This window comes from Littorina saxatilis, linkage group LG7, assembly GCF_037325665.1.
Source record: "Littorina saxatilis isolate snail1 linkage group LG7, US_GU_Lsax_2.0, whole genome shotgun sequence".
NCBI classification, from domain to species: Eukaryota; Metazoa; Mollusca; class Gastropoda; order Littorinimorpha; family Littorinidae; genus Littorina; species Littorina saxatilis.
The window spans coordinates 37,248,864-37,274,032 of record NC_090251.1 but is presented as its reverse complement, the minus strand read 5'-3'; the positions used below and the strand labels follow the sequence as shown (position 1 = coordinate 37,274,032).

The 25,169-nt window shown below is 38.7% G+C and overlaps 1 protein-coding gene across 2 annotated transcripts; it reads left to right on the top strand.

Annotated features, from left to right (window-relative positions):
• Positions 1-306: 306 nt before the first annotated feature.
• LOC138971373 (uncharacterized) lies at positions 307-25,079 on the top strand. 2 transcript variants are annotated; one of them, XM_070344104.1, is made up of 13 exons: positions 307-397; positions 2,580-2,721; positions 3,291-3,361; positions 4,856-4,984; positions 5,468-5,564; positions 6,237-6,345; positions 8,092-8,169; positions 10,257-10,318; positions 10,912-10,958; positions 11,865-11,931; positions 12,515-12,595; positions 13,253-13,398; positions 14,895-25,079. In XM_070344104.1, the coding sequence occupies exons 2-13, from the start codon at positions 2,658-2,660 to the stop codon at positions 15,018-15,020; spliced, it is 1,077 nt and encodes a 358-aa protein (XP_070200205.1). In that variant the 5' UTR covers positions 307-397; positions 2,580-2,657; the 3' UTR covers positions 15,021-25,079. The 2 variants fall into 2 exon arrangements, with proteins under 2 accessions (XP_070200205.1, XP_070200204.1); XM_070344103.1 differs by having other exon boundaries at positions 10,909-10,958.
• The last annotated feature ends 90 nt before the right edge of the window (positions 25,080-25,169 follow it).

The following is a 25,169-nucleotide window of genomic DNA, read 5'->3' as shown; positions in this document are numbered from 1 at the left end:
TTTGCCCTTTTCAGTTGTTACCATAAACTCTGTGCCTCGTCAGCATAACAGTGCTAATTTTAGTTAGTTTTCTTACAAACAGATTTATTTCATGCTTTTATTCTTACATAATGACCAATCAAAAGATTAAAGTTCCTGGCACAAAGAATCCTACTTTCGGTTTTTATCATTAGTTTCGAACTTATAGCGAATTGAGTTGCTCTTATTTCTGAACAGTACATCAATAAGCACGATAAATTAAGTGCCACCGTCTTGCAATACTTACCACGACTGTCGTTTCTTTTTCCCCAAATATTTTTTTATTATAATCAGAGAAATAACCAAGGTTGGACTGAAAGTCACATGACTATGTGACCGAGATTTTCAGCCATTCAGATTCAGGTGCTCGAAAGACAAGGTAAAGGCGACTGATAAGTGATAATTCTAGGTTATGTTATTGTTCAATTTTTGTGTTGACTCACATGCTATATTGCGTGCTTTTGGAATGATATGCTTGTGTAACTGTATGCCCGGACACATTGCTCTAAGTGCGTTTCAGTGTTTCCTGTGTTTTGGTGGAGGTTGACAGAAATCCGTAAATTACGTTGTGTCGCTGGAGAAATCGGGCATAAAACTGGGACCGGCAACTTATTTTTAGAAAGCACACAAAGTCATTGTTATTTTTGTTCTGATGAATAAAATTAAGCGTTCCGTGTAGATTGTCGACTTTTATTTTTGGGGCTGCCCGAAAGAAAACGTAAGAATTCAGCGGTGCACCTTGGAGTTGGACCTCAACAAAGCCCGTTTCAAAGATCGGTCAGCAGTGCAAACACATATCAGCTGACGAAGTGGAAAAATTACAGTTTTGCTCAAATTGCTGTCAAGGCCACGAAAGTTTCTGTGAGTTTCCGTATTAAACTAACTGTGTTATTTGGCATGCAGCAAAACTTACAGACTAGACATGCTGTGTTATCGGCTATCTTTTGTTTCTCACGAAAGTCTTGTGCTAATGCTATGAAGAACCCAACCAGGCTCAGCAGAGGTGAACCATGTGTGAAAAGTTTAAGTTGTGAGGATCACATAATTTATGATGAAAATAGACTTCTTTGTTGTAAAATTAAACGTGTGACACTTTAAAGAGAGTGACAGATATTAGACTCCTGACTACAGTAAATACTAAAAAGCAATGAAAAATGTTGGCAATGGTATATGGTTATTAATTGCAAGGAGAAAAAGGCTGCATGCAACTGAAAGTGAAACCCTAGCTGTCAATCCTCATGGATGGTGACAAGCATTGTAGCAAGTAGCATGCTAATTGGATGTTGCATTGGTGGGAATAAACCCTCAACGTTGCATGCATGTATGCTGTAGGTGCCGGTTGCAGTTGAAGATTTTCTCGTCCATAAACACTTTCATGTGCAAATTAAGCATTCAGTAAAATTGCAATGCACCTTAACGTGCATCTGCAAGAATATATATTTATCCTACATACGTGTAAGATACCACTCATGACATAAGATGTTTGGTGGCTTGTTGACAGACCAGCTTTTTTGTTGGTCCAAGGCCGGGGACCATATCGTCTTTTGTTTCATCTTTATCGACCAAGGCCGAAGGCTGCGGTTGATAAATATGAGACAAAAGGCGATATGCTCCCCGAGGACCAACAACAAAATGCTGGTCTGACAACAAGCCACCAAACGTCGTTTTTGTCATCATTTTGGTTGTGCAACAAAATGCACAATAACCCACAGGGAGACGAATTTTTAGAATCCAACTCCGGGCCACAAAGTATCGTCACACTAGCTTGAGATAACACGTCAACCTTGTATGTGACGTCAAACGTAGCTTGTTGACGCTTTTCTTCCAGTCTGAAAATTTACAGAGCTGCGATCATACGTGTGAGTTAAGTAAGTGTTGAGCATATTTCTTTTCTTTTTAAGTGTTTATGACTTTTCGTTGTGGATTTTGCGATTACAGAGATAAGTTGCAAATTGACCATGAGTCGCCGCGGTAATTATCAACATTGATTGGGTCTTTGAGAGTGAAGGCTTACAATCGTTGTCCTCGGAAACACAAATCCAAAGCCGCGATGGTTCCACACATCAAACAATCCGCCTGATTGGCTTTTACTTTAACAATCCACGTTTCACCTGAAAGCTCAAACCCATTCACCATCTCGATTTATTGCATGGGGAACATGAGATTTATTTCCCAGGTGTTTGTGAATGAAAACTCGTGAAAATGATGACAAAACAATATTGTTCACCACAGTTCATGTATCATGCATGTGAATGAGGTCATGTAAAACTAGTCTGGCAGGGACATATTTTTCCACTGCAAATGATGCCAGAGTCACTGAGACAAACATCATTATGGAAACACTTTGGCCCTAGATGTTTTTCCTGAAAGAATTTTTGGAACGAACACGTCACGCAATACTTTCAAGAGTGACGTTTCTTTGCTTTGATATGTCAAAGATTGCACGAGGCATTGTAAGGGATGGAGGTTCCATTAAAAGCGTCTTCAATTTGTACGCGTCGACTCAGGGATGTTTTGAGCTGAAGGCATGTAACAATATATCTGTTCTTTGCTTGTTTCAGAGTTCTCCAGTGTGTGTGTGTGACTGACTAAGTGACTTCCAAGATAGTCTTACAAAGTGTCCACAGAACTGAAACGACATGGTGGTGTATGTTTGTAATTGTCTGAACGTGAAGATTTTTGCCGACGCCCTTAAAGTACAAGGTAGAGTACTTGTTAGTGTTACTGCAGTACATGTAATGACTTACCCCCCTTGGGGGACCTCCCCCCCTTTTAACTTATTTAAGGCTCTGCTTTCTTTGACTTTTTGTTCATGATGTCGGTAAATATACCCTCATTTGAAGACTCTATTTTAAAATCTGATTTTCTCAGATTGTAGAGGATTTAAAAGGGGAGTTACGCTGCCTATTTGTGTACGTGATCATTAAAATTATGATATTGATATATTGTTTAGTGTAATCTGATAGAAATTACATTTATAATTTTGATACTATTGGTTGTGATTCTGCCTGGACATTTTTTGTTGACATTTTTCACTGTGAAAATAAATTATTGATGTTCAAATGCTGACAAAAGAACTTTCTTAATTGTCTTTAAACAAAAAGGATTGAGTTGAAAATGGCTGTGACATTGATACACATGTATACCTGTGTTACCACAAATATACTGAGTTTTCTTTTCTTCTCTTTTTGTTGTGCAGTTTTTGTGAAATTGTTTTTAAGTTGATGTCAAAAGTCTGTGTATTTATAATTTATGAATTCCTTGCATTTCAGATGTGAACCAATCAAGTCCTTTGGGAGCAAATGTGGTGGAGATTGAACTTGGTGACAGAGGATTTGATTTTGTAAGTGTGCTTGTTTTACAATCATTTTTAAAAGATAGCTTCTAGAAATTGCTAGTTAAACTCATTCTTACCTAAGCTTGTTTATGCCTGATTAGTTTTGGTCGTCTTAATTTCTCACATATGTGGGAGTGAAAATATTTCCAGCATACATATATGCTTAGAAACAAGTTTTCTTGTGTTACTATTATTTTTGGTTGTATTCAATAGGCAGGCATATAGGCAGTCACACTGCGTTCTTTGACAATTTTTGACTCACATGCGAAGCAAAAGTGAGTCTATGTACTCACCCGAGTCGTCCGTCCGTCCCGGCGTCCGTCCGTCCGGAAAACTTTAACGTTGGATATTTCTTGGACACTATTAAGTCTATCAACACCTGATGTGACCTGATGGTGTATGGTTACAAGATCTCAAAAAACATGTGCGGCAACTTGACCTCACTTCAAGTTCAAGGTCACAGGGGCCGTAATTGTTGTCTTAAAAACGACCATTTTTCACATTTTCGCATTTTTTTCTGAAGTTATCGAGAATGGCAACCTTAGCTATGTATGCTATACAGGGCAATGTAAGCCCTATCTTTGGACACCAGTTTGGTTGACCTTGCTTCAAGGTCAAGGTCGCAAGGGTCCTTTAAAGTTGGATTGTATACATATTTTGAAGTGACCTTGACCCTGAACTATGGAAGATAACTGTTTCAAACTTAAAAATTATGTGGGGCACATGTTATGCTTTCATTATGAGACACATTTGGTCACATATGGTCAAGGTCACTTTGACCCTTATGAAATGTGACCAAAATAAGGTAGTGAACCACTAAAAGTGACCATATCTCATGGTAGAAAGAGCCAATAAGCACCATTGTACTTCCTATGTCTTGAATTAACAGCTTTGTGTTGCATGACCTTGGATGACCTTGACCTTGGGGTCAAGGTCACATGTATTTTGGTAGGAAAAATGTGTAAAGCAGTTCTTTGTGTATGATGTCATTGCTAGGTTTAGTTATTTGACCTTGACCCTGAAGGTCAAGGTCATGTAAAGGTCAAGGTCAAGCATGTGAGTTGTATGGGCTTTGCCCTTCTTGTTCTTTTTATGTGTTGTGCTATTCCATTAGACCTATTTAGACCTAGTGTAACCGAGTGCACAAAGCACAGCAATCGCCTTTGGAGGCAAAGCCATTCACACAGGGTTGAGATTTTAGAGCTAATTTAATAACCCTGCAAAAACTGCCATGGGTACGTAAAGGTTCCCATGAGCATACAAGGTGACAACAGTAGCCAGACCCCATCAGAAGCAGCAACTCCACATCTTACTGGTGTGCTGTCTTCAAATGCACCAAGAACGTCCAGCTACTATAAATGGCTAATGCTTTGGCAGGGAGACTACTTCATCAATGCAGAGCAACTGCCTGTGACAAGGGAGACTACTGTGTCACCCTGTCCTATTACGCTTCAGGGTTCGTACTAAATGCAGCTTGCTCACATTTTTGACATCTTTCAGAAATACGGATTTTTACTGAAGAGGGAAACCATTAAAACATGGACAGTGTTCACGTGCCTCAATTGCAAGAAGAAAACGCATACCATCAACAGGGAGTTGAAGCTCATTCTTGTCAACAAAGACATGGAGGTATTTTTTCAGTGTGTTTGCTTGTGTGTGAGAGAGAGAGACGGAGGGGGGGGTTGGCAGACTGATGGAGGGTGGAGAGTTTCAAATTTGTGTTTTTCAGTTTTGCCTCTTGATTTATCTGGAAAACTGCTTGGCTTACACATTTTATGGTTGTAAAGATTTTAGTCAAGCAGTATGTAAGAAATGTTAAGTCCTTTGTACTGGAAACTTGCATTCTCCCAGTAAGGTAATATATTGTACTACGTTGCAAGCCCCTGGAGCAATTTTTTGATTAGTGCTTTTGTGAACAAGAAACAATTAACAAGTGGCTCTATCCCATCCCCCCCCCTTTTCCCCGTCGCGATATAACCTTGAACGGTTGAAAACGACGTTAAACACCAAATAAAGAGACATTTTATGGGACCCCTCTTTTGAGATACCTCCCTTTGTTGTTTACCTCCCTTTGTTGTTTTATTTGCATTGCAGATTTTTTTTCTTTTTCAGTGTGGAGATGAGGCATTGGCAAGGTTGACAGGATCACCAGACTTCTCACCTGTGTTCCAGATCATCCTCGTCAACACAGACTCCTTTGCCACACCTGGTGAGATGACCTGATAGTGTGAACATTTTTTTCGTTTAGCCATGACAAAATTAATGTTTGTTTACAGACACCCCTCCCCCCCCCCCCAATCAAAAAAACAAAAAAAACAACCCCAACCAAACAAACCAAAACGCACACACACACAAAAGAAAACAATAAAATTTATTCTGATAAAAACAATTAAAAGAAAATGTGGTAAATAGGTTGGGAATGTTTTTTTTTCAATCAGGATTTTTTCTCCAACGGGGCATGTGACATTTTTTGTAAGCCCTAATAGGTCTCTAATGTGATTAAATGGCCCTGCTTTGACCTTGAAATGTTCATGTCATTATAAGCTTACTTCACTTTTCAAGTTTAGAAAGAAAGGGTTTGTGTCACATACTGAAACTTATATACATATCTGGGTGCACGTTTGCTACATTTTGAAAAAGGGCGCCAGAGTTAGGAAAACAAAAAACAACAAGAACAAACAGTTTTATTATATGTTTGAAGAGATGGCATTTGCCTTAAAAAGAGGAATCTTTAGATTAAACATATTGTTTATTACACATTGATAACAATATCATCTTTCATCTGAAAAATATAGATCATGTAAAATCGTATATTTCTGTAGTCTACCTTCGTCCACTTTACAGACTTGAACCACGGTGTTTGGTATTTGTTTTTTTTCAGATCCCAGCGCTCAGAGCTACGACTCCCTGCAGCATCAGCTCACAGACATCACGCATCATCTCAACAACTTTATCCTGAAGCAGGAAGATCAGGTGGAAGAGCGTATCAGGTAGCACTTATTCTTTGTAGCACTTGCATGGGTGGGATTCTTCCGGTATATGCAGGAAATCCGGAATGAATTATGGCCTTTTTTTTTCTCTTTTTTTTAGGGGGGGGGGGGGGGTTCGGTTGAAGTTCTTCAGGATTCGTGACACTTTTCAGTCCCACCCATGCACTTGTTCTTTAGTGCATGTGGAAATCCATGGTATAGGAAATACGTTTCCATGTAACCCAGGTTATTTTAGTATTATATTTACAAAACCCCAAGAAAATTACGTTCTCCTGTTGTTGTTTTCAGTGTATACCCTCATCGAATTTAAGTCAGCTTTTTCTATACTGGCCCAAAAGTGAAATGGTATCAAATTGTGTGAGCTATAAGTTTCATGTCTCAGTGTGGGGTTCCAGTATTGTACATGTGCTCATATGAATGTGTAAAGTTGACTACAAAAGCTTTGCTTGTGAATTCTTTAATAGATTCACACAAAGCCTAGTGGTTAGAGCGTTGAACTTCCTTGTGGAAGGTGTGGGGTTTGAATCATGGCTGTGTCTGTGGGGTTAAAGGGTAGAGATTTGTTCGATCTCTCAGGTTGACTTAAGTGCAAACCTGTCCATTTCCCCATCAAGTGTACACACAAGTACAAGGACAAGTACCCACAAACATGATCCTGTTATCCATGTCAGAGTACGTTTGGTTATGGAAACACTAAAGCTCCCAGCATGCATCCCCTGGAATCAGAGTATAACTGACTGAATGGTGGGGAATAAATGGTCATACGTGGAATCGCAGACCACAAATGCAGAAAAAGTAGAAGAAATCCTTACTTTTCTTGTTTTTAGCCTCTGCATGAAATATACAGTACTCTTGTTACCTTATTAAAAAGACATGTCATGGTTTGCACAAATGTACTCTGCTCTATGATGCTTATTCCAGACCCCAAAATGTCACATTCTCAGACTTTTGGGTCAGTGTGAACAGTTTGTTGCTAAGTAAAGCCCCTTTAGTACGTGTGTGTAGACTTTTGGGTCAGTGTGAACAGTTTGTTGCTAAGTAAAGTCCCTTTAGTACGTGTGTGTGTGTGTGTGTGTGTAGACTTTTGGGTCAGTGTGAACAGTTTGTTGCGAAGTAAAGCCCCTTTAGTACGTGTGTGTGTGTGTGTAGACTTTTGGGTCAGTGTGAACACTCAGAACAGTTTGTTGCTAAGTAAAGCCCCTTTAGTACATGTGTGTGTGTGTAGACTTTTGGGTCAGTGTGAACAGTTTGTTGCTAAGTAAAGCCCCTTTAGTACGTGTGTGTGTGTGTGTGTGTGTGTGTGTAGACTTTTGGGTCAGTGTGAGCAGTTTGTTGCTAAGTAAAGCCCCTTTAGTACGTGTGGGTGTGTGTGTGTAGACTTTTGGGTCAGTGTGAACAGTTTGTTGCTAAGTAAAGCCCCTTTAGTACGTGTGTGTGTGTAGACTTTTGGGTCAGTGTGAACAGTTTGTTGCTAAGTAAAGCCCCTTTAGTATGTGTGTGTGTGTGTAGACTTTTGGGTCAGTGTGGACAGTTTGTTGCTAAGTAAAGCCCCTTTAGTACGTGTGTGTGTGTGTGTGTGTAGACTTTTGGGTCAGTGTGAACAGTTTGTTGCTAAGTAAAGCCCCTTTAGTACGTGAGTGTGTGTGTGAGTGTGTGTGTGTGAGTGTGTGATATCACCAATGTGTGCTTGCTCACTCAGACTGTTATCGGGCTGAATAGAGTAATGGTGAACCATTATCTTTTCAGGCGTTTTGAAGAAGAACAGCGAGAGCAGTTGGCAAAGTTGAAAGCCAAAGCGCAAGATGACAAAAAGAGAATGATCAGGTGAACAAAACTTGCTTTAAAACTTGAAGCTGGAAATACCTGCATGCAGACAAACGGGCACATGTACACTCATGTATGCATGCACACATTAATGCACACACAGACACACAGACACACAGACAATCATGGGCGGGCACACATGAGTGTTTTTTTTTTCTTCTTCCAAGAATGTTTGATTTTCTCTCATCTATGATGAATCACTTTGCTCTCTCTCTCTCTCTCTCTCTCTCTCTCTCTCTCTCTCTCTCTCTCTCTCTCTCTCTCTCTCTCTCTCTCTCTCTCTCTCTCTCTCTCTCTCTCTCTCTCTCTCTCTCTCTCTCTCTCTCTCTCTCTCTCTCTCTCTCTCAACCCTTCTCGAGTGCTCAATGCAAGTGTATACAATAGACCATCACTGTGGCTATTTTATTTATGTTCGCGCGACCCTTGACATTTTTTTTTGGCATTTGGGGGGAAAAAAATATATATTTAAAAAAAAGTCTGTTTTTTGGCAAAATAACTTAAAAATATGTTTTTTTGGAAAAAGAAAAGAAAAATCCTGACCTACCGACCCTATTTTTTGGCCTATGTTACCGTAAACAGACTTCTTTTTTTTCCCTTAAATCTGAGGGACGATTAACGTTTTGTGTTGCATTTGATAAAACTAAAAAAGAAAGCAGTCGTTATATTTGTAATACAGAATCTAGAGCTGACCAGGATTACTGGTTCTGAATGACCTTGTTGGATATAATTCACAGGACATTAAATTTTATGTCTGTCTTTGATAAAAGAGAAAGATGAAGACAAAAGAAATGTTTTACTGTGCAAGGAGCTAATCTCTCTCTCCGTCTCTCTCTCTGTCTCTCTGTCTGTCTGTCTGTCTGTCTGTCTCTCTCTCTCTCTCTCTCTCTCTCTCTCTCTCCCTCCCTCCCTACCCTCCCTCCCTACCTCCCTCTCTCTGTGTATAATATGTCCTCCTTGACAAGTTCACAAATACTGCACATTTTGTTTTGTCTGGCATTGTACTGTTCTCGCTTCTTTCTGTCATTTGTTGGTTCACATGCATATGGATTTTTGTGTAAAGTACAGTACCCCCTCATTGGGCATGGACAAAATGAAAAAAACTCATATTTTTCTAATCTTCTCTACTCTAACTCTCTCTCTCTCTCTCTCTCTGTCACTGTCTATTTCTATACAGTGGAACCCCCCATTGTAAGACCTCCCAATTTAAGACTCCCTCATTTTTAAGACCTTCCTTTCTGAGATGTTCAGTTCATAACCTCTGTAGGTTTACCTCCCTTTTAAGACTCCCTCCTTTTTAAGACCTTCCTTTCTGAGATGTTCAGTTCACAACCTCTGTAATTTTACCTCCCTTTTAAGACTCCCTCCTTTTTAAGACCTTCCTTTCTGAAATGTTCAGTTCATAACCTCTGTAGGTTTACCTCCCTTTTAAAGGTGGTCGTCTACATTTTTGCTTTTTTTCAATAATCTTATGGTTAGATTTCGCTAAAAAGTTATGTCAGATGATGAATGAACCATGGGGAAAAAAGTTATAGAAAAATAAATATATGTAAAAAAAGATTTTATTTTTGGGTAGCGTGACTCACGCTTCAAATATTTTGTTTTCTGTTTGCTGAGAACATGTGCTTTGCCTAAAAATACTGACCAATCAAATTCATGTGACTATGCTTATAGCCGCGCCCAAACAAGTGCAGCAACAGTTTGACACGGGAGCGCTGTCCATGCTTTTTTTTAAACGCACGAAATGCACGGGATTTGAGAGGAGTTTTTCGCTTGGCATTTTCCAAATAAGGATATCCTACTATGAGTACTACGCTGGAATACTACAATGAATTTTCAAACGGCTACACTGGCTTCGTCTTTCCTGATCGAAAGGGGGTGTATTGTTGATATTTGTAGATAATAGACTCTGCATTTTAATGGTCAAATGGCGATTTGGGTATAAAAATGTAGACAAGGACCTTTAAGACTCCCTCCTTTTTAAGACCCGATTTTTTTCAGATTTTGGAAGGTTGTAAAAGGGGGTCTCCACTGTACTTGCTCATTTGTACCGTGGTTAATCACAACTTTTTCTTGTCTTGTTTTGTCAGCTTGTTGCTTCAGCAGACCGAGTCACAAGATCAGTCGGGTGCTGGCCGGGGACGCCCTCGCAGTGAGTTGATATCGCTTTGTGTTTTCACTGTTAAAGTCTAATACTGTTCTCTATTTTCTGTCCGTATCACTATGACTATGTGTGTGTGGTTGATTTAAAACTGAAGAAAACTGTTAATTAGTTGTTTTCATTCCAATTTCAAGATTTGAACAATTCTGAAGTATTATTGAGTATACATTAAATCTTGGGGAGGAAGGGTGGGGGGGGGAGATTTTACTTTTAAACCAGTGGACATATATATGTAATGTAGAATGCAATGTCTTGTTGACTTGCTTGGAAGAATTAAAGAACTGTCATGGAAGACTTGTTTCATTTTTATAGGAGTTTGCTTTGTAGTATTTTTGTGGTAAATGTAGTGGTTTTGGGATGGTTCTTGTATGCATTGGTTTTAATAAGAATCGGTAGAAAATCCACGATGCAGAAAGGCAATTATTTTGGGAAAATGACAAACCTCTTGCAAGTGTAATGTTGTTGTTTTTTTTTAAGTCAGTTGTTTTAATTAAGTCCATGTACCAGGAGGCAGTTGTAATTTGAATTGCTTTCTGTGAGTGTTCTTTGTTTTGTGACACTATTTGTAAATCATTTTTCAGCAGCTCTCACCAAAGCAAATAGTGTGTTGACTGATTCACCAAGACCACCTGTGAGTACTTGTTTTAGTTGCCTCTTGTATATATATGTATTTTGTATGATAAAGCTGTCTGTTGTACAGTAGAATGGACACTCCCCCCCTTGTAAGACATTACAAATCTAAGAAAATATGATCTTTATGAGAGGGATTCCTAAATTGGGGGTTATTTACAGATAGTATGTACAACCAATCTGAAGAAGCAAGGTCCTAAAAAGGAAGGACATCTTTGTAGCAGTTATTTTGGTTATTTTTTTATTTATTTTTTTTAGGCCCCCCAAAAAAAGTCTGTTTACGGTATCCCGACCGACCCTATTTTTTCGCGCGACCCTTGACATTTTTTTGGCATTTGGGACATTTTTTTTTATATATTTAAAAAAAAAAGTGTTTTTTGGCAAAATAACTTAAAAATATGGTTTTTTGGAGAAAAAAAAATCCCGACCTACCGACCCTATTTTTTTTGGCCTATGTTACCGTAAACAGACTTTTTTTTGTTCTCCTTAAATCTGAGGGATGATTAACGTTTTGTGTTGCATTTGATAAAGCTAAAAAAGAAAGCAGTCGTTATATTTGTAATACAGAATCTAGAGCTGACCAGGATTACTGGTTCTGAATGACCTTGTTGGATTTAATTCACAGGACATTAAATTTTATGTCTGTCTTTGATAAAAGAGAAAGATGAAGACAAAAGAAATGTTTTACTGTGCAAGGAGCTAATCTCTCTCTCTCCGTCTCTCTGTCTGTCTGTCTCTCTGTCTGTCTGTCTCTCTCTCTCTCTCTCTCTCTCTCTCTCTCTCTCTCTCTCTCTCTCTCTCTCTCTCTCTCTCTCTCTCTCTCATTTTAGGGTGGGTGTAAGATAGTTGGATCCTATTTCTTTTGTGTTTAGTGAAAATGTATTAAGTATGTGTTTGTTTTCCCCAGATGTCCCAGCCGATGGCAATGCCTGGATCTCGACGCGATAACGTTGTGCCCGATATTGACAGAGACGGTATGGTTATCTCCACTTTTTGTTTCTGCCTTACTTCTTGTTCAGTCATTCTGACGTCACATAGCTCAAAGAACAACTTGCAATGTGTAATCCCCGGGGGAAGATGTGTGTGTGTATAGCATTGTCTCAAAACGATAGTGATAAGAGTTGTCCATTCCTGTCATAACCCGCGGCGCTGTCGGCGGGTAGTTCCGGTTGTTTTGTTTACGTCCAAAATGGCTGAACGAGAGAAGAGGATTAGTGGTGGAGGGAAACGTTACTGTGTCAGCTGTTCAAACTACGCCGTTAAAGAAGTTGAAGGGCGGATTGTCATGCAATTCCATTTTGCAAACACAAACCGGAACTACCTGCCGTTCCAGGGGCGCAACTCTGTCCGACTATCGCGTTAGTTACGAGACGATGCTGTAGGTGTATAGGTGTGATTGTGTGTGTGTGTGAGTTCTGTTCTTTCTTTCTATCTTTTGTGTGTGTTTTTCTATGAGCATTTGGTAGTTGCATGGCACAGCTTGTTCAGGTTTTACTATGAAGAGGCTTTTGGTTGAAAATTGATTTAGACGATGACCGAGACTGATTTCATGTGCAGAGTTGTTCACCATTGATGGCATCGATGATGAGTATGGCTCCTACAACTCTGGCAGTGAAGAAGAAGATGACGTTCCCAATGGTAAGTGATTTTCCTGTTTTATTCTGTGTGTGTGCATGTGTGTGTGTGTTTTCATAATTTGGTACTGTTTTATTCTTTTAACTTGCAAACTTTTTTTGTCACAGGCAATGACCACATACTTATAATAGGGAACTTTACAAAGTGCAGGTTTACTTTCAGTGCTGTTGACTTTGCTTTTTGTGAAAGTTCTGGCTTTGTGTCTTTTAGTTGTAGACTAAAGAGGTGTGTGTTTGTGTGGGCATCTTGTCTATTGTGTAAAGTAAGGATCTATGCCATACCCACTGCCCACCACTTGTCAAAGCGCAAGGCATTAATATACCACAATAAGCTGTCCTACGATAATAAGAAAAGTAGTTCATTTCTATCAGAGATGATAATAATATTCTTCCTCGTTTGAAGGAATTCTTAATGTTTGACTTCTGCTAGTGGTCAGTTTGGCATAAAAAGTTAGACAGGTATGATTGTGAAGCAGTGAAACGGCACCATGGTCATCATGGTTACATCATTGCCTGTTTTTTATGCATTGAGGGATAAGAAAATCTAAACAAATGTTTACTTTTTTCCTTCCAATTTTGAAACTTGTAAATCTGTTTTTGCCGTCTTGGCCTTTTTTCATTCTCATCTCTGATCTATGCTGGGTTTGATGTTGTCTTGCAGTAGTGTCGCGAACAAGAACTTCATCACGCAACACCAACGACTCCATCTACTCTGCATCGGTGCCGGTCAACATTGGGATGGGAGCGCACTGGGAACCGTTGGGTCGCGGTGACCATCTCGTCGACCTCAGTGACAGTGAGGATGAGGTATGATGGATGATTGTCTGTGTTTGGGAGAATAAAATTAAGTATGATGCAGACCTGGGGTACGATTTCGTCGTATTTTGTACTCCTGATTGTCTAGAATACGAACAGTACGGTCAGTGAAATAAAATACGTCGAGAAAAATTCCTTGACTACTTGTATTCACAAGCGCATCCTGAAGCTGATCCGGTATTGGTAAACTTAATTAACGGTGCAGCGGACACATGTGAAACATGTTTGAACCATGGATGTGCAAGAGCTGTGTGGAGTACGCTCAATTTTCTGAAAATACACCAAGTTTGTTTGAGAATAATAAGTCCAAAACGAGGGTTCCCAGGTCTGATAATGGTATTCATGGGGCTCAAATCCTACCATAGCTCTTAAGAGTTTACGATGATGCAAAAGAAATACAATGAAAACAAAAATACAGACAGTTGTAAAAAGTTTACAAAGATGATGTTGACATGAAAGAATAATTTTAAAAAACATAAATGCTTCAAAGTAATTTATGTCAAAGTTAAAGTGAAGTGATATTACGGTAGGTAGTGTTGTTCCCAGACTGAGAGTACAGTATGTTAGCTGGACCTGGATTGACATTTTTATAGGTCCAAATGTCCGGGCTAAAAATAAAAGTTAAGTCACAAGAACTTCGTCATGTCAAAACATGTACCAATCAGCCGACGAATCAGGGGTCAGAAAAATGCATTGGATCAAAACGTCAGTGACTGTTGACTGAATCCTGATAACAACACTGAGAAGAAGGTGGTAGTTATCCTGTGATGGTGTTCATTCTTTTTATTCTCAACACCTGTATGATTCTGCTTACCCCCCGCGGGTTAGGGGGAGTCCCATATTGGTTGGGACGAGAAAGAATTTACCCGATGCTAACCAGCATGTGGTAAGAGGCGACTAACAGGTTCTGTTTCTCCTTTTACCCTTGTTAAGTGTTTCTTGTATAGAATATAGTCAATGTTTGTACAGATTTTAGTCAAGCAGTATGTAAGAAATGTTACGTCCTTTGTACTGGAAACTTGCATTCTCCCAGTAAGGTCATATATTGTACTACGTTGCAAGCCCCTGGAGCAATTTTTTGATTAGTGCTTTTGTGAACAAGAAACAATTAACAAGTGGCTCTATCCCATCTCCCCCCTTTCCCCTATCCCATCTCCCCCCTTCCCCCGTGGCGATATAACCTTGAATGGTTGAAAACGACGTTAAACACCAAATAAAGAAAGAAAGATGATTCTGCTTTGAATTACATGCAGGATTTTATCTTATACCTCAATAAATCAGTAAAGGAAAAACAAGTTACGAAAGTTTCAAATGATTATTATGAAGAGTAAGGATAAAGATACGATTTCATTTAGTCGTGTGAGGTTACCCTCATGGAAATTTGGGCTGCTTTCTCTGTGGAGAAAGCGAGCTGCCATACAGTAAACCGAATGACTAAAAAAAAAAACCCACACATTTCTTTCACATAGCATGCTTCTTGCCAACAGAACAAGCCCTTGGATCCAGCCCAGATTGCTTCCAACATGCAAGCCCTTGCGGAGAGTATCCCTGACGAACACCGATACATCTTCGGCGATCGGCCTCGCCCTCGGCTCAACACCAATAACTTCTAGCAGCCAGTGCTTCGGCCAGTGAAGTGCTTCATCCCCCTCCAGTGATGTTGCTGCCGCGACAGCTCAGTGCTAATGACGTCCAATTATTGATGACGAGTTTCCTGGTTTTCCCATGGCTGGCCCTGTTTTGTTCCGACATTTCTACAGCCGAACCCCCCCTTCAAAGACCTCAAAAAATCTGAAAGATTAGGGCCTGAAAAAAAGGGAGGTCTGAAAACAGGGGTCTGAATAGGTGGGTCGTACTGTAGTATGATTGACACTTCAATGGTCGGTCATTGATTTTACTACTACTAATAATAAGGGTATTTATAGGGCGCAAATCCTAAAATAGTTCTAAGCGCCTTACAATCTTATATATAATGATCTTAATAACAGCGACAGTACACAACATAAGCGCCTTAAATCAATCTTAAATATTAGAATCTTAATAACAGCAACAATACACATTAAAAACAAAAACATTAAATAAATGCAACACAATCACGTACACAATTCAAATGATTATTATGACCTCCAAAAATCTGAAAAACTATAGGGCCTGAAAAAAAAGGAGGTCTGAAAACGGGGGTCTGAATAGGTGGGTTGTACTGTAGTATGATTGACAGTTCAATGGTCGGTCATTGATTTTACTACTACTAATAATAAGGGTATTTATAGGGCGCAAATCCTAAAATAGTTCTAAGCGCCTTACAATCTTAGATATAATGATCTTAATAACAGCGACAATACACAACATAAGCGCCTTAAATCAATCTTAAATATAATAATCTTAATAACAGCAACAATACACATTAAAAACAAATAAACTTTGAATAAATGGAAACACAATCACGTACACAGGCACTTGCGGGCACATACAAACGCTCATTAGAGCAAAATACCAAAATGAAAACCTCTTTTGCGTCAGCAGCCTCCTAACCTCATTACAGAGAGTATTGAAAGGATTGTAAGCAAGACTGTACCTTCTGATAAAGAAAGGGAAGTAAGAGCTCTAAATGCACACGCCATGAGTAATAGAGTAAGAGAGAGTTATCCGGAACCGGCATTCTCCTGGCACCTGCGAGAATAACAAGCCTTGAAATGAAGAAGCGACTTTTATCGAAGTGAGGATGAAAGTGGCTTGTTCATTTCAAGGCTTGTTATTCCCCGATAATGCTCACTTACTCTATTACACATGTCGTATGCATTTAGAGTGCTTACTTCCCTTTCTTTATCAAACCTCTAAACGGCGCTCTGCCTGATTTATTTAAGATTCTCAAGACTGTACCAGTTTCATTGTAGATGTTACCTATTGAACAGATTTATGTGGGATCCCTTTTGTGTCTGAATTCTACAGGTTAAAATCCAAGTACACCTAAGTTTTAGTGTCCTAATTTTAAAAACAAAAAATGTATCACATATTTTTGGTTTTAGTATATTTTACTTTTGTGATGAATTTTCTTTTTATTGGGCAAGAGGAACCTCTGAATTTTAAAAGAAGAATGTATTTTGAAAATACTTCTGAGCAGGTTTCTGTACAAAGAGGAATGTAAAAACCTCTGTTTTATTTTGTTTTTAGAGAAAAAGTCAGATAATGGTGAAAATATTCTGTGTGATTTCAAGACTTTGAGAAATAACATGGAAGCATAGTGGTTGTGCTGAGCAGGATAGCACACTTTTCTGTATCTCTATTCTTTTTAACTTTCTGAGGTTGTTTTTAATCTAAACATATCGTATCTATATGTTTTTTAAATCAGGAACCCACAAGGAATAAGATGAAATGGTTTTTAAATCGATTTTGGAAATTTAATTTTAATCATAATTTTAATTTTTTTTAATTTTTAGAGCTTGTTTTTAATTCGAATATAACATATTTATATGTTTTTGGAATCAGAAAATGATGAAGAATAAGATGAAATTGTTTTTGGATCATTTTATAAAATAATAATTTTAATTACAATTTTCAGATTTTTAGTCATTAACTAGTTTTTAAGCATCCAAGCTGAAATGCAATACCAAAGTCCGGCCTTCGTCGAAGATTGCTTAGCCAAAATTTCAATCAATTTTAATAAAAAAAATGAGGGTGTGACAGTGCCGCCTCAACTTTTACAAAAAGCCGGATATGACGTCATTAAAGACATTTATCGAAAAAAATGAAAAACACGTCTTGGGATATCATTCCCAGGAACTCTCATGTAAAATTTCATAAAGATCGGTCTAGTAGTATACTCTGAATTGCTCTACACACACAGACACACACATACACACACACACACACACACACACACACACATACACACACACATACACATATAGACCATGACTCGATTCCCCCTCTATGTTAAAACATTTAATCAAAACTTGACTAAATGTAAAAAGCAAGAAAGGTAGGTTTTTGGAACGTTTGTTATTGACAAAACAATACAATCACAAATATATCGACCCAACGGTCTTTACAGTGCACAGACAAACGATAAGTAACACAAACTTAGCTTGATCCAATGTTTCGGCCGCTTGTTGGGAAAGTCCCAAGCGAATGAATGTTTCTAGAGAAAAGTCAGATAACGATGAAAATATTCTGTGTGATTTCAAGACTTTGAGAAATAACATGGAAGCATGTTAGATTTCAAGAAATTTGGAACGTTGGCAGTCTCTTTGTTTTTGGATTTAGTCTCATTTTTTTTCTACCCATCAGCTTTCTTACTACTCTAGAAAATGTTCATAACAGAATCAAGACTGCATAAGTTCATCATGTTTTATTGGCTGCTGCTGCTTCTATTTAAAAAAAAGGTAATTTTCTTTTAAAAGAAGAAGAAAGTATGTGACTATTCTTCCCAGTGTATTAGTAAATGGAACTCCTGGTCCATCCCAGAGTAAAATCATTATAAAGGTAGACATTACTGTTGAAGATTTTGTGGAAAAACAACTGCAGTTGTCTGTCTTCCGTGAAACCGTAAGTCTTGGGCGCAGGAAGATGGATATAACTAGTTTTCTTTGCTGCTCAAGTATAAGTTATTCGGATGCAGTGCTGTGTTAGTGAATACAGGTATGAATTTCTAAAAAGAAGAAAGCAAATATTTGAAAGGGGAAAAAGCGGATAGACGTAAAAAGCGCTGTGGTATGATGAAGCGATGGATGCCTTCCCTCCATATTTTCTGTATGTTTTCCGAGCTAAAATTGTATGTTTGTGCGTGTGTGTGTGTGTGTGTGTGCGTTAACATGTGTGTGCGCATGTGTGGTTGTGTGTGGGTGTGTGGGTGTACAACAGTGTTTCTGAGATATGGCTTGGCAAAGTAGAGGTCAGCGTTTAGTGCTTTATAAATATAATTAATAATTTGAACACCTGAAAGGGCATTTGATCATCAGGTATTTTTGTCTATATGTGGATATTTCCGCACATGTTATAATTTGTGATTTTTCTGTCTTTACATCAGGATATGACCATTTTTTTTAATCGGAACAATAATGTGAAACATGTTTTTTTGTGATCAAAAAAACAAGAAAGGTAGGTTGTTCGAACGTTAGTTAGTGACAAAACAATACATTCACAGACCTACACCCTACCTTTCTTGTTTTTTGATTCTGAATTTTGGAATGTTGGCAGTCTCTTTGTTTTTGGATTTATTTTATGTTTTTTTGTTTCTCGTTTTCTTTCCAGTGTTATATTCTTCCAGCTTCTTATGTGTGTGCAATGTGTATAACTGTTATCTTGGAAAATGAATGAAGTCAGAAATGAATTACATTGCACGATTCCAATTCAACCCGGTTTTTGTAATTTTAAAAAGTAAGTGCCAATACTATTCCACACATGCTAAATAAAAATTCTTAATTTGAAAAAAAAATGAGACTAAACTAAATCAGCAAAATTAAGCTGTTAAGCTAGAATGTGACTGTTCTGGAATGAAGGCTATTAAATTGAGCCTGACTTTGTTATATGGTTTGTTAATGTATCTACACAAAGAAACACATCTGTATGCAAAGGAGAGAATGAATAGCATTGTATCGGTATTATTAAGATGATTGTTTGGAGTTATGTTGTCTTCCATCTGTTCCTGGTACCAATGTTGTTAACATGCTGTGTTAGTAATTTGTTTTTGTTTAATATTTTGCCTCTCGTCTCCTGTGCAGTTCCTATGACATGGGAAGTAACTCCGTCAAGTTCAACCTTTAAGAATCGTAGCAAAATGTTAACAGTGAGTTTCCTAAAACCATGAATTCTCAAACCTTGCAGACAGTGGGTAGAAATGGAAAAGAATATATATGCATCATTTTGCATCATAGATAATATAAAAGCCGAATTAAAAGTAAGTAGCTTGGTGTATGTTTGGTGGGCATTTCCAGCGTCCCTGGCTCTGCATATGGGTTCTGTAGCGGGCAATATGGGTACTCATGGAGGCATTGATTGTGTTAATGCCCTGATGATTTTGTGTTCTTATGATAAGCAAGTTATTGATTATTTTTTTCTGTTTTGTATCCTTGGGCATTGCGCTGAGAATACTGCCAGAGAATGGAATGGCTACTATTCCAAGATTTTATTTTATTTTAACTTACAGAGGTGCACTTTACATGCTTTTTATTTGCTTGTTATTTTGTTATTGTTTGATGTACTTAAGTTCCGTTGAAGACATTATAAAGAAAACATTGTACTGGTAGTGCTGGGTACATTTGGAATTGGGCAGTATGGATTATTGTTTTTTCTGAAGTATTTGACATTGTGTTGCTAATAGTTTTGTTTTGTTGAAGAGTGTTTGTGTACGCAGCTCATGGTCGTGTTGTTTTGAAACTCTACTGTCAAGTTGTTGCTGTACGGTGTTTAGGAAAAGCAGGAGAAACATTACTGTGACGATTGACAATATTTTGTATCTTAGAAAGCCAAATTTGTTTATGTACATGTTACTGAATGTTTTAAATGCCTTACATGTGTTAAAGTCTGCTTTGATTTTTGTTGTTGTTGATGCCTTTTTTCACGTGCAGTTAGAAAAGTGATTCTGGTCTATATTTGACATTGCAAGCAAGTCAAATAAGGTGTGAATTGATCTCGTCTATGTTTTTAGGACACATAAGATGCAGCTAATTTGTGATCTTGAAAGCTACCTATTTAGTGACAGAATTTGAGCAGAAATGTTGAAATGAATAGTTCTGAATTGAAATTCAGTTTGTGATTTTGAAAGATACAGCTACAGCGGTAGTGTACAAAGACAATGTGATAAAACTGCTGGAAACAGTAGGTATGAGTTCTGATTGTGATCTTTTAAGATATATAGCTAAAGTGAAAGACCTTAGAAACAGTTATGTGGAATTGTTAAAGAGAGCATTTTGTTTCAAATGAACAATGCTACGTTGTGTCTCAGATCTGCTTCAAAATTATCCTTCCATTTTCATCTGGGAAAGAGAATGAGTGAGTTTGTGTATTTGTGAATGACTCCTTACGGACATTGTGTAATTTGTATAAATCTCTTGTTCATCTACAATATTTGTAGTTTCACCAGCTACAGTGGAATCCAGCTATAACGAACCCGGGTATAAAGAAATCCCTCTTTTAACAAACTGCCATTGATTTCCCGGCAGACAGCCTTCTATTTCTTACTTGTTACTTTCCGGCTACATCGAACCTTTTGAACTCATTTGCATAACGAACCCCTCTTTTAACAAACACGTTTTCATCCCCCCAGAGCCGTTTTGTCTCTAAAAGTCACAAGGCTACAACGAACTGATGTCAATAATTGTCTCCAAAGACAAAAATACACAAAAATACACAAACACAAGTGCACATCGCGTGATGAGCGAACTCGGAACAAACAGCGGGAATCACTTACCTTGGCGAAGGGTAGCAAACCTTGGCCAATTTACTTTTTTTTCTTTTTGCGACATGATGTTCAAATCGAAAGCACTGACTGATAAACTATCGCGAACTGGCGGACGCAAACGCTAAGAGTGTGGTTTCCCTTGTCCAAGGGAAACCACTCTGGCATCTATATTTTCGTCAATGGCTTCCGTTCAAAACATTGATGTTTCGTTTTTGGTATTCGCGAAGAAAATAAATGTCAGTCAGTTGACTTAGTACATCGGCAGCAGTTTTAGCAATCAAAGCCTGACCAATAAAAACAAACCCCCCGCGGGTTAGGGGGAAGAATTTACCCGATGCTCCCCAGCATGTCGTAAGAGGCGACTAACGGATTCTGTTTCTCCTTTTACCCTTGTTAAGTGTTTCTTGTATAGAATATAGTCAATTTTTGTAAAGATTTTAGTCAAGCAGTATGTAAGAAATGTTAAGTCCTTTGTACTGGAAACTTGCATTCTCCCAGTCTTCCTTCTGCGTTCGTGGGCTGAAACTCCCACGTACACGTGTATGACCGTTTTTACCCCGCCATTTAGGCAGCCATACGCCGCTTTCGGAGGAAATTCTCCCAGTAAGGTCATATATTGTACTACGTTGCAGGCCCCTGGAGCAAATTTTTGATTAGTGCTTTTGTGAACAAGAAACAATTGACAAGTGGCTCTATCCCATCTCCCCCCTTTCCCCGTCGCGATATAACCTTGAATGGTTGAAAACGACGTTAAACACCAAAGAAAGAAAGAATAAAAACAACTGGACAAACGTTGGCCGATTCAGGCGAATACTCTTCGGACATTTGGCCGATAGGGACATGAAAGTTTCGGCCAAAGTAAAAAAAAATCAGCGATTGGCCGAAGGGCCGACTTAAACGACACCCCTGTAAAGTGAACATTTGAACTATGCCTCTCTCTATGGATTATATTATGAAGCTGTTGAAAACATGCAGAGATTGTACTCTCCAAGGAAAGATCGATGGGACGATCATTTGAAGGTGAGTGGGAAAACTTGTCTTGAGGCCATTTAGGGTTGAAAACTCTACAGCGAATTGCTGATATAACGAACTAAAATGTATCTCCTTTGAGATTCGTTGTACCCGGACTCCACTGTATGTTTATTAATACTTGGAACAGTGTTGAGATGTACTGCTGTACACTGTAAAATTAAAGGATGTATTGGAATTGTCATGGTTATGTTTCTATCAAAATTTGTATTGATGATTAAAAAAAAAGGAAGAAAAAGGCACTCTCCCCCCCCCAAAAAACACACACAAAAAACCAGGCTTTTTTGTGTGTGTGGTTTTTTTTTTTTGGGGGGGGGGGGAGAGTGGTCTACTACGGAGCTAGCTCAATTACATATCAATGATAAAGTGTCTACGAGTATAATGTCGCATCGGTTAAACTGTTCAGTTTCATCATCGGACATTTTCGCAGGACATTGATTTGTTGAACTTACTGTTAGTGTTAAGAATTGTTATTGAAAGAAAAAAAATAGATTCTTGATAGACTTGCTCAGTAGGCATGACAGCTTTTGCCATCCATGGTGAATAAGGTAGAGAGAATGTTATCTTTTCCACTTTCAGAAATATATGCTCATGACACAATTTTTAAAAACTAAATTGTCTTTGAATGATAGCTCATGAATGATTGTGGAAATATATCTGTAATGAAAGTGTGTACTGTAAGCAACATTGTGTGCCATCGATGAAACTTTTGTGTGGTAGTTTTTGTTGTTGTTTTATTTTGCAGTGAGATCTGTTTTGGCAGTAGGCATGACACCCCTAATCCTAAATGACTGTCATTGACAGAATTTTTGAATTTTTTTTATAAGATTTATGCTAGCTACAGCCGGGGCATTTTTTGTCTTATGTTGTGAGCTTCAAACAGTCTAAAGTCAATTAACCACACTGAGAAACCTTGTAGTTGTGTGCGGGTTTTCTCTTAAGGTTAAACATTTTTTCCAATTACTTTTGAGTCTGTTGTTTGCAGTTAAGGTATTATGAGGATGGTGATTCAATGAATGGTGGTATCCATGCGCTGTGTAATATGAATGTCGTTTTGCTCCGGTGTTGTCACAACACAGCTGTACAGTTTCCATATTCTATATGGTTGAGGTGTGGTGTTGATAGCTTATTGTTGAAGACTGGCAATTGCAGGCGGAACCCCTGTTGCTTGTCAATTTGTTTTGAGGCCCTATCTCCATGAAGGCGATATGCACTATCAGAATCGAAAAGAGCACTCATGTACTCGCCTTGCATTTACTGGAGAATTTTCAAGTCTTATTTTTGTGTGTATTTTTTCTTTTCAGGATTGACAAAGTAGCACTTAATAGGCTGAGATAACAATGAAAGTGTGAACATGATGTGAAGGCGACCACAATCTTTAAAAAAAACACCCAGATGCAAGTCAAACAAGTTTGAAAAATGCATAGGCATGATTTCAGTGACCAACAGGTCTCAGCTTAACCTACATACGACCTGGTCACATAGACGATTGTGTTCTGTTTCTCGATTTGCAGTGGGAGCTTGTGTTGCGCACTGCCGCTCATGTTCAGGCTTTCATTTCAATCTGGCTAACAACGCACCTGTATGCACATATAAATACATGAAAGTTTGCCCGAAAGCATTATGTATCATACCATTGAGCTTTTGCATGTTTTGTTGTTCTTTGTGTAGTTTCTTTGCCTGTGTCAGCTCTATGTTCACCCCCTGCGGGTTAGGGGTAAGAATTTACCCGATGCTCCCCAGCATGTCGTAAGAGGCGACTAACGGATTCTGTTTCTCCCTTTACCCTTGTTAAGTGTTTCTTGTATAGAATATAGTCAATTTTTGAGTCACTTGAGAAAAAGTGACTCTATGTAATCGGTCAGTGTTAGTCTGTCCGGCCGGCCGTCCGTAGACACCACCTTAACGTTGGACTTTTCTCGGAAACTATCAAAGCGATCGGGCTCATATTTTGTTTAGTCGTGACCTCCAATGACCTCTACACTTTAACGATGGTTTCGTTGACCTTTGACCTTTTTCAAGGTCACAGGTCAGCGTCAAAGGAAAAATTAGACATTTTATATCTTTGACAAAGTTCATCGGATGTGATTGAAACTTTGTAGGATTATTCTTTACATCAAAGTATTTACATCTGTAGCCTTTTACGAACGTTATCAGAAAAACAAGGGAGATAACTAGCCTTTTCTGTTCGGCAACACACAACTTAACGTTGGGCTTTTCTCGGAAACTATAAAAGTGACCGGGCTCAAATTTTATGTGAACGTGACTCATTGTGTTGTGAATAGCAATTTCTTCCTGTCCATCTGATGCCTCATATAATATTCAGAACTGCGAAAGTGACTCGATCGAGCGTTTGCTCTTCTTGTTGTAAAGGTTTTAGTCAAGCAGTATGTAAGAAATATTAAGTCCTTTGTACCGGAAACTTGCATTCTCCCAGTAAGGTCATATATTGTACTACGTTGCAAGCCCCTGGAGCAATTTTTGGCTCACGTAAGTGTAGCCTTTGCGATCGTAACTTTGTCTGTCTGCGCGTGCGTGCGTATGTGCGTATGTGCGTGCGTGCGTGCGTGTGTATGTCTGTGGTAGAAACTCTAACATTTGAAGACGTCACATTACATTGACGTCACATTATGACGTAAGAGGGTTAGACGTCACGCGAAGGAAGTACTGAAAGTCTCGGTCATTATTATTTTGAGCGGGCCGAGACTAGTTGGCAGTCGTGTCCCTGTAAGTAGGCTACATGCAGACAGACAGATCTAGATCTAGTGTCTCGCTTTCTTGCACAGTTTCACCTATGCTCTTTCTGTGTGTGTGTGTGTGTGTGTGTTACTGTTTGTCGATTTCTTACGTGAGCCTTGATGGCTTCGCCTCTTGTTTGATTAGTGCTTTTGTGAACAAGAAACAATTGACTAGTGGCTCTATCCCATCTCCCCCCCCCCCCCCCCCCTCCCCTTTCCCCGTCGCGATATAACCTTCGTGGTTGAAAACGACGTTAAACACCAAATAAAGAAAGAAAGCTCTATGTTCCCCAGCCTTGGCTGCTTGTGGCGATCTGCTTTTGGGCTGAACTTAAAGTTTTGCCTGTATCTCAGAACACATAGGACATGTGTAAATGTGTTGGTGAGAATTGTGCATGGGATAATGGTAAAGTGCGAGTGAACGGCTTGCGAGAAGAAGTGCGAGGAAAGGGAATGTAGGCTTTATACCACTTCCAAAGTGAGATGAATAAAGCTTTTTCGCATCAGATGGTTTTCTTGGTTTTGGTTTTCTTGTGTTTGTTGGTACTGTCGTTGGATTACTGAACTTTGAATGTGCACATCATTCTGATAATCAT

Coding starts and splice junctions, on each gene's coding strand:
- LOC138971373 (XM_070344103.1), top strand. CDS start 2,658: ATGGTGGTGTATGTTTGTAATTGTCTGAACGTGAAGATTTTTGCCGAC. Junction 2,722..3,290: donor CGACGCCCTTAAAGTACAAG/GTAGAGTACTTG, acceptor CTTGCATTTCAG/ATGTGAACCAATCAAGTCCT. Junction 10,959..11,864: donor CTGATTCACCAAGACCACCT/GTGAGTACTTGT, acceptor TGTTTTCCCCAG/ATGTCCCAGCCGATGGCAAT.